This window comes from Vidua macroura, chromosome 7, assembly GCF_024509145.1.
Source record: "Vidua macroura isolate BioBank_ID:100142 chromosome 7, ASM2450914v1, whole genome shotgun sequence".
Taxonomy (NCBI): Eukaryota; Metazoa; Chordata; class Aves; order Passeriformes; family Viduidae; genus Vidua; species Vidua macroura.
This window is the reverse complement of record NC_071577.1, coordinates 18,221,632-18,237,649: the sequence shown is the minus strand read 5'-3', so window position 1 is coordinate 18,237,649 and position 16,018 is coordinate 18,221,632. Positions and strand designations below refer to the sequence as shown.

The 16,018-nt window shown below is 45.4% G+C and overlaps 1 protein-coding gene across 1 annotated transcript; it reads right to left on the bottom strand.

The window, feature by feature from the left end:
* Positions 1 to 7,743: 7,743 nt before the first annotated feature.
* LOC128809910 (tetratricopeptide repeat protein 30B-like) lies at positions 7,744 to 10,314 on the bottom strand. Its single transcript, XM_053982337.1, has one exon. It carries the CDS (start codon positions 10,254 to 10,256, stop codon positions 8,256 to 8,258), a length of 2,001 nt encoding a protein of 666 aa, XP_053838312.1. The 5' UTR covers positions 10,257 to 10,314; the 3' UTR covers positions 7,744 to 8,255.
* Between the last annotated feature and the right edge of the window lie 5,704 nt (positions 10,315 to 16,018).

The window sequence follows — 16,018 nt, the reverse complement described above, 5'->3', positions numbered from 1 at the left end:
TATGTATTTGTATCAGCCCAGATTAAGACTCCATGGTTCTGGGTTCTAACAACAAACAAAATTACAATGTTAGCAAATGAGATGATGATCTATTTTGCATTCTCATTCTGGGCTCATTTCCACCAATTTAATTCAATAATTACTTTAGAAGAATAAAAAATATGATAGCACTCTATTGGTACAACTGGACAAACAACCTGGACTCAACCCAGCTTATATTTTCATCAGAAAAAAGGAGAACGTATCAGGCAGGAAAAATATTTTAGGAAGAGAAATATGTCACAGCCCATTTTTGGTTTACATTTCTGCAGTAATTTCATGGCAGAAATATCAAGCAAGTATTGTCATATAAGTTGCTTTCTTCATCATCTAGAAGCAAGGCTATGTACTTAGGTTAAAACTCAGAATGAAAGCATTGGTTGTTTAGGTTTCTTGTGTAAATATGCATCTAATTGAAAAGTGGAAACCAGAGAAAATAATTCTGCAAAACATGGTACAGTCTTAAATTACAGGAGGTTAATACATATCCTCAGTGTTTTCAATTGCAAAAGATGGGAGGTTTCTATTTAATGTGTCTCCCTTAAGGGAGGATAATTCCTCTTAAGGGAGGAATTATCTGATTTCTAACATGAGAAAACACCAAAGCCAAGGCAAAGGCCTGCTATTACTCTGTCAGAGAAAAACATGTTTTTTTTTGAAATTTCATCAGCTAGAAAATCAGTGAGTAGGGTTTCAGATTTCATAGAGGACTTTTACTAGGTTTTTTTTGGGCACAAATGATAAAAATGCTATAAATTCTATCTCAGACTCTGCAAGTGAAAGGTTTAAGAGATTATGTGAGTAAATCATTCATCCCTTCTGAATATCCTGCTGATAAAAGGGATCCCCTGATGTGATATATACTGTCAGGTTTGAATCTGAAGCAGAGAATTTCTTTCAAGTTCCCTTCAGGGAATCTGTACATTTTATGCTGAATATTAGGATCACCTCTCCAGACATGGAGAGGAAGTTAGAATGAGACCCTAAAGCCATAGAGAAATTATCAGAAAGAGATAAACTGGTTTCCTTTTTTTATTAAATTCTCCTATAGCCAGCTTTATAACCTAGCAAGTCACAAAAATTTCACAGTACATTACACATGCTCGCTGGCAGGCATTTCACAAGATCAGGGAGGCGTCTCTACGCGTTCTGCCCTGGATTGAGCACAAAGGCAGAGGGCAGGGCTCCCGCATCTCCCTTCCCAGAGACGCCATCCTGCTCTTAACAGCTTTATATTTTGTTGACTGTTTCACTGCTACCGAGTCTTGTTACCAGCATTTCATGCCTTCCGAAGCCCTGATACATTCTTGCGCAGGCTGAGAGGCAGAAAAGAAGGTGGCCCCGCTTATGCCGGGTAAAGCTGTGGCTTCTCCCCATCTCTGAAGGGAGGGTGATTCTCGCCTCGCACACGATGGCGAGCGCTCAGCAGGCGGACGGGGCGGTGCTGCCGCGTGTGAACAAACGCTCCCCGCTGTGCCACCGGCACCAGTCTGGGGCGCTCTGGTGCGGTCAGGTGTGCACGGGACTGAACAAATACCTGCCTCGAGGTCAGACTGCGCTACTTAAGGGCAGCTTCCTCTCCAAGGTGTAGTCCCTGTAAGGTGCTAGAGGGGAGCAGAAGGCTGCGGTGGTGCATGGCATTGCCTGCATCCTTGGGCTGAAGGCACTGGTACCCAAAATCGCTGTTCTCCTGCTGATGCTGAGAGGCAGCACAAGCGCCTCTCTGCTGGGCTGTGCATGTCCTTTTTCCTCCTAAAAGCGGGGAAAGGGCAGTAGGCATTTCCTGGAGAGCCGAGGGCAGGCCAGCGCTGGGCCCGAGGGAGCAAGGCTACGTTGCTTTTCACAGCCCGGTTGGGACATTCCTTCTCTCCAGCCATGCCACTCAGGGAGCTCTACCGTGGGCTGGGAAGCGCGGGGTTCCGCTCCCCTTTATGTCGTGAGCGGCCCTGCGCCGGCGACACGGCCCGTTCCCGTTCCCGTTCCCGCTGCCGGCGCGTTCCGGCTCCCGGCCCGTTCCCGTTCCCGCTGCCGGCTCGTTCGGGCTCCCGGCCCGTTCCCGTTCCCGCTGCCGGCCCGCGGGTCCCGGCCCAGCCCGGCGCAGCAGTGCCCTCTGCAGCACGGCCCGGCCGCGCCGCAAGAGTCAGCCGGGCCGCGGCTCCCGCTGAACCGGGACCCGGTTCCTGCTGCTTCCTGGGAGAAATTCTGCGTCTCCGCACCTGCGGCAGCGGCGCGGGGCTGTCGGTGTGCTGGCTGCGCCTTTGCTGCCGGGCCGGCCATCAGAGCGTGTGGCGCTCGACGCTGTAAAAACGCCATGTGCCTTGAGCTGCTCAGCAGGGGAAGAGCAAAGGATTTATGTGCGCTCTGAATGCTCCGTCCCTCGGCGCTGATGGTGCTTCTCCATCTCCTCCTGCTCCGCGTGGGAGCCGCAGTGATAAATACTATTGACAGAGCAAGAAAATCCGACACGCTGTGTCGAGCTCTCGCGTTCCTGTTTGCCGGCCGTGTGAGCGGCCGTGAATCAGCGGAGGGGCACACAAAGGGCTCTGTGAAGCATCAGAGAAGTGCAGCTCAGAAAAATCCGAGCTGTGCTAATTTTAATTTAGAAAACGGCTGTTAGTAAACAGTTCAACCCAACAGGATCTGAGTGTTAGCCAACTCCCTCTGCCCTCTCCCACGGGAAAGAGAGCTATAAAATAAAAGCGACTCATAAAAAGCTGTTTGTCAACCTGTTCCCTGCTCGTGACACAGGCTGGAAAGGGTCCTAGGGGCAGAGCTGGGGGAAAGGAGAAGGTAAGCAGCAAGAAAGGCTGAAATTCAGGGAAGTGGATGAGTGTGCACAGCAGAGGACAAAAAAGCCATGAGAGGCTCTGACCATTCAGAGCCAGTGCATACATTCACCCCGGGAAGCTTAGAGTTTGTGATGCTGAGTGATGGTTCCAGAGAAAATGTGGCGATTCTGTTTTCGATCTCCCTTTCCGAGCCGTTCCTGGTAGGGTGGCTGAGGGGACACGGGTATCTCCCGGGGCTGGGGCTGCGCTGCAGGGCTAATCCTATGCGAGCTGGTTGGGAGTGCTCAGCCCTATGCTCAGAGCCGCGGCGGCGCTGTGCTTGCTGGCGGAGGCTGTGCCTGACCAGGTCCAGGTGAAGGATTAGAAAACCCTGCCAACTTCTGCTTCTCGTTGAGCAACAGTGTTGGTTTCTTAATGTGCAGCAGCTGCGCCATAGGAAACATGGGTTAGCTGATTTCTAAGCAGCATTTTAAGCGGGTAGAAACAAGGGGTTTTGTCATTGAATAAGACTGGGGTTGTAGCATTCCAGTACTTTCCAGAAGCTGTGCTTGGATGGCTTGAAACACTAGTCTGTGAAAATGGGTATTTTTTAAGGTGCCAATTTAAGACCCATTGAAGTCAATGTGAACTTTTTAATTGGTTTTCCTGGCCTGCAGTTTGGACTATAAACTACAGTGAATTTAGGGGAAGATCTTAAAAAATAGAAATATTCTGGACTGTTTGGTTTGGCAAGGCCTGCTCTAAGGCTTTATTAGTTTAAATTCAGGCAAGATCTAGGAAAACTATGCTAATTAAAAAGTTCTTAGGAAAATTAGTCCAAATGTCTCAATTTCTCTACTTAATGGAAAAGCATCAGCCAAAAAAAGAGTAATCCTTTGCTGAAAATAGAGCCTAAAAGTTTGTCAGTAGTTAAAGCCTCTTTTACTTCATTTAGAAACTGTTTCTTCGTGTAGAACAAGTTGTCCAAATGAGGTGCAAAAACACTTCCTTCAAAAACATGAAGATGTGCATTGTCCTGGCTATACCCACTCCTTAAGAAGACAGCAGGTTTTAGCAGAGTCCCAAAATATAGAGGTATTTAATTTACTGAAAGGTTAAAGATAAATAAAGGAAGAGAAGCCTGAGGGAGAGGAAGGGATGGATCTTTCAGTACTTATCTTTCAGCCCACACAGCCACATTATCACATCAGTGTTCCAAATCTGAATTTTTCAGGGTTAGACTCTTCTGCCTTTGCTGGAAGCTAAAGCCAGCATGGATTTGTGGAAGTTTTGAACTCAGGCTTCTAAAAGATGATGTTGTCAGTAAGATATTGTGGAATGGGCTGTCAAAACCAGCTTTTATTCTTGTATTTACTAATTTTACTTTTATTTACTAATATACTTTTATTCTTGTAACCTCACCATTTTTAGATAAATACCATTCCTTGTTCTCCTGCTAAAAGAGGCTTGCTTACCCAGTAGGAGTATGCACAACTTTCCCAAGGAAGATGGTCATCATGTTCCTCCCAGCACTGTATAGGAAGACTCTGCTGTCTCACCTTTTGTCTATGTCTTACCATAAAGTCAGCCCCACTTGATTACAGAATTTTTTTGATCAGCTCTGACTGTGGAGCTGATAATAAGAGTCAGCAGACATTTGATGGAGATTTGAGCACCAAGGTGGGGCATGAAGTAACTTGTATCTCAGGCCCTCTGTGCCTCTCCTGCTTCTGCTAGTGCAGGTGGGTTGCTGTCAGAACATTGCTTTGTGCTGTCAGGCCTTTGCTTGTGCAATGTGTGCTGTGATTACTGCAAAGGTAATTGGGGAAAAAAAAATGTGTCCCCTGCAGTACAACACAGTTTGTCACCCGCAATATGGGTGTCAAGCCCTTGCAAGTTTTGAGGGCAAGAACATTTCACAAGATGTCCTGTAAGGACAAGGTACAAAAGAGGCTATAAGTGCAAATAAAATCCTGGAGACAGGCCTTGGTATGGGGGTGGTGTACATGGGAAGCATCTTGTGCTGCTTACCTTTCAGACACTGATGCTGTAACAGAGGGCTTCTTTCCCCTTGCTCCCAATAAAAATAAAAAAAAAAAAACCAAAAAACCCAACCAAACAAACAAAAAACCACCAAAAACAAACAAACAAACCAGAAAAAACCAACAACAAACCAACAGAGGCTCTTACTTAGGAATCTGAGCTTATCTGCAGCTGCCCATTGCAGGCCCTGGCAATATGGTCCGACGTTTCTGGGTAGTGTTTTTGATAATTTTTTGGAACAAAAGGACTCTGCTGACTGAGGGCATTAATTTAGGCAGATTTTACTACATGTATAGGGAGCATAAACTGTTACTTGCTATCTTCCTTTCTCTCTAAATAAAAATGTATGTGCTTTCCTTTAAAAATGTATTTTGTGTGTAAGTCACATAGTAATAACATTAAATGTGGTATAAAGATGGTTATAAAAGTGGTTGTAACATTTATATATTTTTCATTACCAAAGTGCTCTGCAGTGGGAGATGCTATAAATGCGTGCTTGCCACTGGAGAAAGCAACAGTCCTACTTTGCAAAAGATGTCAGCCACGCGAGCGCAGGCCCCAGTTCTTCTGGGCACAGAGCGCGTGGGTAGGCAGTTCTCCAGGACAAAACGAGAGTGAGGGCGTCTGCCCCAGCATGTCACTGCCATGGGAAGGTTGGGTGCTATTGCTGAGGAAGGGGCCATGGTGGACAGGGTGGAAAATGCTGCTGGAATGGAAAGGAGACTCTATGCAGAAGCATCTCTTGATGCTGCAGAGGAGGAAGTGCCTGTCCCAGGCTTCCTCCTCCTGTTGTACCTCAATTCTGCCACTTCTTCTTTCAGAAGCAGAGGTCTCTCCACTTTGAGGTCCTTGTTTTCAGCATCACCCAAACTGCTCAGAAGCCCTAGGTTGTCTGCGGGCACAGCACACTCCTTGAGGAAAAGCACATAAAAACAGCAGGAAAAGGGAGGAACAGGAAAAATGCTGTTCTTGCCACTTCTGTTGTGATATAACAGAATGAAGCAAACTCCAGGCATGCCGACTGCCCTCTAGCCGCATCTTCTAAAACAGCCACAGCTTGCAGAACTCCACAGCCTTTTCTGGGGACATTTTTCCCACTGGGAGCATGGCTCATCTCCCTCCCCATCCTGTGGCCAAGGAGCCGGTGCCTTGGCTGCAGGCTGCAGCAGGCAGCATGTGCCAGAGCCGGCGGGCCCTGCTGCCTCTGCCTATTCGCTGTGCAGCCCTGTGGGCACGGGAGGCAAGGAAGCAATGAAGTGCTTGGGGCTGCAAATCCTGGCAGCAGTGCCCTCGTGAAAGCCATACTCTGGCTGTATGGAAAACCAAAAGCATATCAGTATCTTGAACTGCTCTCCATTAGAGGGCGTTCAACATTTGCAGGGGCGTGAATCTGCAAAGTGATTTTTTTTTTAAATGTCCACTGACTTTTACGGAAAATGCACAATGAATATTAAATAAAGGGCATTGCCTATTGCTGCACTTCAGACACTGTTATGTGGTGTGACTTTTTAAAAACTTTTTTTTTAAAGGTCATGCTGTTTATGCTGCATAATATAGAATACAATTGCACTGTAAATTAGAGACATGCTTTACAGCCTGCTGCTGTGCTTCATGGAGGTGAACAAAATTTGAAATCACAGGTCTCCACCCCATGGGGAAACAGTTGTGGGAAATATTTAGTATCACAATAATCAGGGGCTTAATGGCCTAGTGATGAGCTATGGAGGCCTCTCTAGGACACCTTGCTGCATCTCCTGTCTGCTCTCTAGTCCCTCTAGAACATTTTTCCATTCTTAACACTGTTAAATTTGATTATAATTTACTGTTATAGGACAGTTAGGGTAAACTGTAGCATTACCTAACCCACAGCATTTCCTTTAGTCACACGTGATATGCTCAGCCCTGACAGGTTTCTCCCCCAGCAGACAACAGGTGACTTTCTCTGTGTTGAAATGGTTGTAGGCCTGTGCAGTTCCTATATACCTTAACTCTCTGCAAGGATTAATTATACCATTCCTTTATAATAGCTTCAAAACTTCAAAAATGCTGTTCTCTCTCTTTCCAGGTAAACCACAGCATAGAAACTGGATTCTGAGGGACATGCAGACTGATTCAAAACTCCCTCTGGACAGCTCTTCAGGGAGCTGGTATCAAAGGTAAGCAAATGAATTAAAGCCACAGATTTTTGATCCTTATTTTAAAAACTTCAATTCACACATTGCTTCAAATACACAAAAAGGAGAGCAGCCATGAAGCAGAGAACCAGACTGCATAAAAGCACTGGAAGGCATTTTGGTTGCACTTCACTGTAGAACAGGTATGTTTGAAAAGGGATGGTAAGACTGTTGAGAAAATACACTGACTGATGCCAGGGTGAAGGAAATGCCAAGTAAATGCATTAAGCAAATAAACAGCGTTTTGGACAAGTGTTGAGAGGTGCAGGAAGAGTGTAACACAAAGGGGAAACAGAAGCAGGTTTCTTCCACCCAAGGGTACAGGTTGTAAACCTTGCATGAAATGGAAGTTACAATGGGTTTTTCTTAAAGAATATAATTTCACATTCACGGGTCTCTTACCAGAGACTGTTTTAAGAATAGTATTTGGATTGGAGGGGCTGCACATGGAGGACTGAATTACTAAGTAAGCCCTTGCTACTGAACAGGTTTTCAGGGCAACAGCTGCCACCCAGATGGTGTGGGCACCAGGACTCTGAGAGGCAGCACAGACCAGTGTCTCTGAAGCCAGCTGTCATAACAAATTTTATTTCAAAGGTAGATCTAAACTGAGGTATCATCCTAATAGAGCCTTCTTGGAATTTATTCCTGGTCACTGTATTAATTATAGAATTTGCTAGAACACTCATGCATTATTAATGAGTCAGCAAAACGAAATATTTATGTTTGTAGAACTGATCTTTTAATATAAAGCCATTTCTTGTGTTTAAATATACTATTGACGTGATCTGCAACATATTAAAAATACCTTAGAAAAAGTGGAAGAAAGAAATGTTTCACACATAGACACAAATTGGAGAATTAAAACAACAGTTTCTTCAAATTCTATCCTAGAAGAGACAGATAATTTTTTTTTTCAAATGTCAACCAATGAAAATAAACTTGATCAAATTTTCAGAAGGATAAAGTATTATCTTATGGGTGAAACTCTATGGTATTTCTATAATGACCAATTCTTGGTCAACACATCTTAAGTTTTATTTAACATGACTGGTTACTGAGAATGCTCCTAATTATCTGGTACAGCTTAATTTCATGAAAATATTCTATTTTCTCCTGAACATTGTTAAAAATCAGCAGAACATCCTTAGAGATTTTTCTGAGGGTTAGCATTACCTCACAAGCACAAGAAAAGAACAAAGTTCTCACTCCTGCCATGTGATAACAACATTTACTCAGCCCACCCAGTGATCTTATACATCAGTGCCCTCAAAAGCCTGGCTTCATAGGTGACTGTGTTTTTCCCACTGTGCATCCCACTCTCTTCAAGGGGGTGCTCAATGACAGCTGGGATGTTTCTTCCATACTGTTCACATTGCTTCAGAAACTGCAGGCACTCCTGAATCACACTGTCACGCAGCATGATCATGTGCTTGGACATGTTCTCCAGCAAGGACAGGAAACACCGCTTAGCGTAATACCACGTGTCCGTGCTCAGCTTTTTGTTATATGGCTCCAGGCTTTTAATGATCCTTGAAATACCGAAGTCATAGTTTCCCTTCACACAGTACAGGGTACCAATGACTAGATTGACAATGCAAAGATGGTAGGTGTTTTTATCAGGGTGATCATAAGACAGCTGCTCTTCTGCCTTCTCAATCTTCCTCATTAGTTCCTCTGCATCCTCATTCTGGCTTGTCAGGATGTATGAAACGCAGAGGTTTGCTAACACAATGGCACTGACATCGAGAATGCTGTCGTAGTGCTTTTTAACTATTGGCTCATAGAAGCTAATAGCCTCTTTATACTTGTTCTCCTGCATGAACAGCACGTGAGCCACATTGAGCTTCCACACCTCGTGTTCCTTGCAGAACTCCACTGATTTGTGGAAAATCTTTTCTACCATTGTGTAGTTCTTCATGTCCCAGTAAATCTTTGCCTGGGCCATCAAGACAGGTATATATTTATCCAGAGTCTCATCATATTCATTAATTGCCTTTTTTAGAGCTTCATCATCCCAATTTTGCCTAGCTTCCTGTACTTGTTTTGTGAGTTTTCTCAGCTGCTCAGTCATTGTCCCTACTGAATCATCCAGCTTGTGGAAAGCCTCCTCAGGGGCCGTTTGACAAGTAATAATGGCATCCAAGAAGTTGTACAGATAAGGTGTGAGCAGTTTGTAGGTCAGATGGGCATTCTCTGCCAGCACATCAGCTGCCAGGTCGTAGTATTGATGCTTGCAATAGAGAAGCAGCAAGTTACCAAAAGTTTCTGGTGGACAGGGGTTCTGCAGGAGAAGAAACTGCAGCTTCCCAAACCCATCAGTGGGCTGTTTGTCCATGTTCATGAGTGCTTGGTTGTGCAGTGTGACCGGATCCAGCTCCTCCTCGGCCCTCGGCGGCATATCCGTGAGCGCTTCCTGCGCCGCTCGCACGTTGCGCAGCTGATACTCAATGGCCGCCTTGAGGTTGAAGGCCTCCACCAGGGCCGTGCGGTGCAGGAGCAGCGTGTTGCCCACGCTGCGGACGTCGATGCCCTCGGTGGTCATGCCCACGTTGAGTTCTGGGTGCTGGTGGATGCCGCGCTTGATGATGTCGGATATGTACTTGAGGGCAGCGTGGTACTGCTTGGCCGCGTAGGAGCACAGTGCCATGTTGTAGGACAGCTCCGGGCAGTACCCCAACACTTGCATGGCGCTGGCAAACTTGCCGCTGGCCTCTTCGTGCCGGCCCTGCCGGTACAGCAGGCAGCCCAGGTTGACCTCGGCATCGGCCCGCTCCGACGGGTCCTCGGCCGCTCCGGAGCCGCCATCAGCAGCGGCGGCGAGCTCCTCCTCCACCAGGCTCTGGGCCGCCGGGAGGTCGCCCTGGGCATAGTGGACAGCGGCCTGGAGGCGCAGGGCCCGGCGGTGGAAGGCGGGGACGTCCAGCAGCGGGCTGGCGACGCGCAGGGCCTCGGCGAACAGCCCGGCCTTGTAGAGGGCCTGCGCGTGGCACAGGCGGTACGGCAGCAGCTGCGGGTGCAGCGCCACCAGCTGCTCGTAGCACTCGGCCGCCGCCGCGAACTCCTGCAGCTGGTAGTGGCAGTAGCCCAGCAGCGAGAGGCAGCCCCGGGAGCGGCAGCTCTTCTGCAGCCCGCGGTTCAGCAGCGACACCGCCTCCGCGAAGCGCCCGCCGCCGATGAGCCCGTACACCACGGCTGTATGCTGCCCTTCGGGCACCGGCGCGGCCTCCATGGCCGGCCCCAGCACTGCCGCGGCGGCGGCGGAAGCGGGGCCATCGCTGCCATGGCAACGGCGCCGCCGGGGCGGAAGTGCTCCCGCGCGGGCGGACACCGCCCCGGAAGCGGCGGCGCGGGCGGTGCCGTGTGGCGGCGGTGGCGGCGGCCGCCGTGCCCCTGCCTGGCCGGCCGCCCTGCCGCCGCCAGTGGGAGCTGGTGCCGGCAGCGGAGCCGCGTCCTCTGCGTTTGCCCGCCCTCCTCTGCTACCCTCCCTGCGCCCACGGCCCGAGCACTGACACGGCGTGTTCACTGCCGGTTCCGAACTAGCGCAAAGAGATGGAGCCTTCTGAAGTCGCTGCCTGGGCCAGAATGTTTCCCTCATTTCGGGATTTCGTGCAGCCGGGAGGAATAAAGAGTAAAAATCAGCCCCTGTATTTCTAAATGCTGTGTAATAGTTCCCTTAAGCAGTAAGTGATGTAAAAGCATGCTCTAAGCTAAACACATAGCCCAAGGCAGGAAGGATTTAACCTGTCTTGGGCTTTGTCCACATGAAACATCCCCTTTACATCCTATTGAGATCCAAAATTGGTTAAGGCTGGTGGATGGCAGGAAGTGTGTCTGTACTTTGCCACAATCCAACAGCTTTCCTGCAGCTTTCAAAAACAGAAAAAATTACTTCCAACTTTCCTTATTCAACAATGTAATTGTGCTTTGGCAGGACTTCTTTCCCCCCATGGTATTTCTACTGGCCAGTGATACTCTAGACCACAGACTGTACAATCTGTGTAATTTCTGTGCATGTGAATAGCTCCCTTAGGGTCACCAGACAGATCTGGTTTCTGGTCGTTCCACACTAATGCCAAGCATATCCAGTGAAGGAGTTTGGTTTGCCCCCAGGAATGAGTGCTGCAAGGCTGTGTGTCAAAATTCGTATCTGGGCCGCTCACTCTCGCACGTTTTCAGGATCTTCTATTTGTAATTCAGTAATCAGTAGACACAGCTCTGGCTGATCCCAACAAGTTTCAAAGAAAAGTAATAATAATAAAAAAAGAAAATCATAGTAAGCTGTTTAAATTATTTATCTTTTTAAAGACCAGTAAAACCAAGTTGCTAATTTCAAAAGCATGCTTTGAAAGCTGAACCAACACAGTTTGATGTACTAAGCAAAACAATAAGAGTAATGGTTTAAAGATTAAAAAGAATTAAAAAAAGGATACAGAAATCTTTTAAGTTAGACATTTTGCAAGTATCTGGGAATCACTTGCCTTAGAACAGACACATGGTATTTCTGTGCATTTATCAGCTGTCTCCCACAGGTGTATTCCCCAGAAAACTGTAAGATGTAATGGCCTACATGCTTAAGAATTCATAATTAAATACAAAGTAATCCAAGAAACAAAAGGTAGCAAGCAATATACAGGATGTATTCCAATAGTGGCACATTCCAGCGACAGGAATCTCTGGGGCATCTCACACGTCCCACTTCATTGCTATGTTAGAAACCATTCACATGATTTTACTCTTTGAAAACTCTTCATTTGAAAAAGCCATTAAAAAAAAACCTTCTTGCTCTCTTATTTTCTTGCCCATACACTATAGGTGTTGAAGTGCCTGTTAGTATGTTTTACGTATCTTTGAAATAAACCTGTTTTAAACTTTCACACAATGCACAAATGACTTATCAGGGACTAAAATTGGTTTGATTTTATAAAGGGAAAATAAGTATTTGGCTTGTAGACTAAAACATTCTGTTTTTCCAGTAGAATGAATTAATCTAAATGTTATAAATGACATTAGGCACTGCTGGTTGCAGTTTTCAAAAATAATTTGTGAATACTAGTATTGGCTTTGTTGGTAACTACAGGCACATTATGAGATTGCAGTGTTCTCTAAGAAGGAGCAATTAGCAAGGTCACCAGACCAGAAAAATGCAGCTGCTGTACCAAGGACACCATCTGAAGAAATACCTGAGCTGGAATGAAACATACTTGTCAGCGCTGTGGTTACAAAACACACAATTGACCTTCTTGGCAAGACCCCTGGCCCTGTAAATCCTAGGGGCTGGCTGAGACAGAGCTGTGTGGGGAGTTCTGTGCCTGCCTGCCACACAAGGCATCCACTTTAACCCTCAGTGAGTTACTGCTGCCTGACCTTGTGCAGCTCTGCTTCAGAGCAGGAGCAAAACCACGTCCTGACAAGCAGAGTCTGCATCTCCATCACATTATGCAGCTGTTCTTTGTCTGTAGGTCCTGGGCTGGGAGGGAATTGTCTGGTTTCACTATTCGACTTATGGCCAAAGACACCTTTTGGACATCTTGTTCTTGGGAGGTTCTTCTGTCTCAACCACCGGAGAGCCTCTACCTCGGGTGCTCCTTGCCTTGAACAGTGTTCAGTTTTCTGGTGGGGTCACATTGTCGTGTTGCAGGGGAGCACTTTAGTCCAAGGGAGTGCACATACAAGACCTGAGCTCTTCCCCCAAAGCCTGTCTGCCCCATGCCCCTCTCAGGAGTGAAGCCAAAATTGGGGCTGTACCCAGTAGGCATCTTTGGCTCCTTGCTGAGCACATGAAAGGAGCTTTGGCAGAAGGGCAGGAGACAAGCTCACCCTTGTTACTCGCCACCAGCTGGTGGGGCAGATGCACCTGCAGTTCAGAAACCTGCTCGAAATCAAGGAGGATTTGAATGTCAAGTTCCTTCCTGATTAGCCTTTGCAATTGTAGAACATTTATGGTGGGTTTTTAAAAATTATTGTATTATTTGGGTTTCATTTTTTCTGTGGAAAGGGTAATTTTGGTAAGTGTTTTCACAGGTGGGAATCCCAAGTGAAATTACTGTTTGGCCTGAACTACCTCTGAGGATGGGGATGAAGACCTGAGCATTTTCTGGTGACAAAATTAAGGCTGCTGCCTGGCTTTTGTGAGACTTCAAGGCCTGTAGTTCATGGGCCTAGAAACCTGACAGAATTCAGTCTGCAGTTGGCACGAGTCAGTAGGACACCTAGAAAAAAAGCATTGCCACAACCAACCTGAAGCACCTCTGGGTGTCCTATGGACAATCCATGTGCCCATCAAATTTTAGCACTGGAACTGTAAATGCTAGAGGTCTCAGTCAAGGCCAGATTTCCACTTACAGCTGGGGCAAAGAAATGGTGACTTGTCTTTTACTGATGTGCTGGGCATCTCAAGGGAAAGGCCAAGCAGCACTGTCCTGGGTAACAGTTGTGTTCTCCACATGCTCTCTTGATTTGTCCTTGCCTCTTGTGGACCCATGTTCTATATGCATTCACAGAATTAGGCTGATTTCAATTTTTTTTTTTTAATCTCTCCTTGTTCAGCAGGCAGGGAAGCAAGTAAAAGACAGAGAATGAGATTAAATAACCTACACAATCATGTCTCTTGTGCATATCTCAGACAGTTTGGCAGAACTGACTGAAATACTGGGAAATTTTTTCCCTATCAGAAATAATTAAAAGCAGATACAGTTTCTGATCATCAAGTTTATAAGCAGTAGATAAAAATGTTTCCAACAATCTTAAAATATAGATTTGAATATGTTTCTTTAATGTACTACATGCTTCCACAAAGAATCATCTTTTCCTCACTTTTTTTTTTGCTCTTTCCTAAGCTAAGTCTTAAAAAAAAAAAGAAGATAAGGTTTTTGTTGGTTAATTGGTTGGTTTTCTAAAGATTGAGCTATATGACTTTCAGAGACTGAATGCTGTTCTGAGATGCACTATTGAGCCCCCCAGTTTCAGTAGGGTTGTTTCGTTTTTCCTGAGAACAATTTGATAAGATCAAGCCGTGTGCTCTCATTTTCTTCCTTGTGATGGAGGAACAGAACCATAACATTAGTCAGCAGTTTCTGAATTTTGACCCACAATGGCAAAGATACCAAAAGACAGGAGAAATAGATGGAGGCAATTACAAACAGTCACTTGATTGATGGTTGACATTGTTAGGGCTTCAGCTGTGTGTCAGGCTGCGGTGCTGCCGAGTCCCCATCCCTGCCAGTGGGTGTTGCCATGGGCAACAGTGCACTGAAGCCAGTAAAAAGGAGAGGAAATGAGGGGAGACTCAACCTTCGGGGAGGCCGTAGGGTATGCATTATAAATTATGTTACACTTAGCAGTATGCAATATCAAAATTCAGGAAAGCTGTGTGTACTTGCCAACAGTACGGTCGGTTCCTAGTAGCTGTGTTTCCAATAAAGTACGTGTTGTAGGTTTGTATGGCTTGCTGCTTACTGAACTGCTCTGGCTTTATTCAGAGAAGAAAGAAGTGGTAAAAGAACAGCAGAAACATTTCCATTTGGAGTGTGTACTCACTGGTGTGCACTTTGCATTTCTGCTCCTTCCCTGATTTCTTCTGCTAGAGTGAAGTGGTTCAGTTGTGCACTAACAGATTGGCTTACAATGCTACTGAATTTCCAGCTATTGTCCTGCACACCATTAGAAGCACAGAACATCTTTGTTTTGTTGTGTTTCTTTTAAAGAAGGGATCAGCAGATTTGTTGTTTCTGTCTGATGTAGTCAGCTTTTCTAAGGTTCTAAGAACTCAGTTTCCTTAGGAAGGAGAAAAGCTCTTTTAGCATCTGGTCAGCTGGGCCAGGTTCTGATTTCTATTAATCTGGTGCCAGTTCAAGGTAATTCCACTGAAGTAAATGGAGTTTGGCACAGGTGTAAAACTAAGCTGAATTCAGCTTTGATTTTTGCTGCCAGAAACCCCTGTATTTAGAATCCCGTATTTCATGAAGTACAAAGGCTTTTTTTTTTTTTTTTTTTTTTTTTCCTATGAATGGGCACTCATAAACACTGCAATATGACTCTTCTTGTGTCTGGTCATGCAGCAGAGAAAACACCCTCAAATCACACATCACAGGTTTGCTGCATTAATGATCTTGAAACTAGTGGAAGGAGACCAACTTTCAGGTAATACTGGGGTCATCACAGAGAGACATTTGGTTTTGTGACCTATCATATTTGATTAGATTTTTAGGTACACCTTTACCACAGGTGAGCCTTGACTAGTGCTGTGCTACCTGTAGTAATAGCATTTGAAATTGTACTGAAAGAACTGCGAGAGAGTAAGGGATAGTCCAGTGTGATGATATTCTACCTCTCCACCATTTCAAAATACTAATTTCAACTGGAAATTATACTAGAAAGGCTTATCCATGTTCTGCTTTTCAATGTAATATAAACCTGAAGCACAAAGCATCAGATTTCCTTTTTAATTTGTATTCTATTTAAAAAAAAAAAAGCCATTAATCTTTTCCTTAGGCGACTCTATAATTTAAAACAAAAAAGGAATGTGTAATAAGAGCATTTTTTAAAAGAAAAAAAAAACACTCTAAAATTACCATGCAATATTTTGCCTTTATGCAAACTTCCTCTTGCTGAGAAATTTGCTGCAGTGTTAATATGAATTTCTCAGGGAAGAAGGGACAGCTTGGTGTTTTTAAAGATAATAAAGTTTGTTTTTAAATGTAGCAAAGGTAGGCAATTCTAAAGGCCCTGATCAATCACTAAGAAGCTTTGTTGTAAAAAAATACTTCTTCAGAATACAAAGCAGGCTTTTCAGAACATTCAGGCATAAAAGAGGAGGGAGAGTAAGAGAGGAGCATCACAAAAGCAGGCATAATTGATTCATAACATGTACTGAAGAGATGCAAAACAACAATGTAATTACACACTATTCTGTTTTCTGCAGCTCCTTGCATATGAATTGGCCAGCTTGCATCCCAATCCTGCTCTGTATTATTAATTTTATTAAGCTGCAAG

Coding starts and splice junctions, on each gene's coding strand:
- LOC128809910 (XM_053982337.1), bottom strand. CDS start 10,256: ATGGAGGCCGCGCCGGTGCCCGAAGGGCAGCATACAGCCGTGGTGTAC.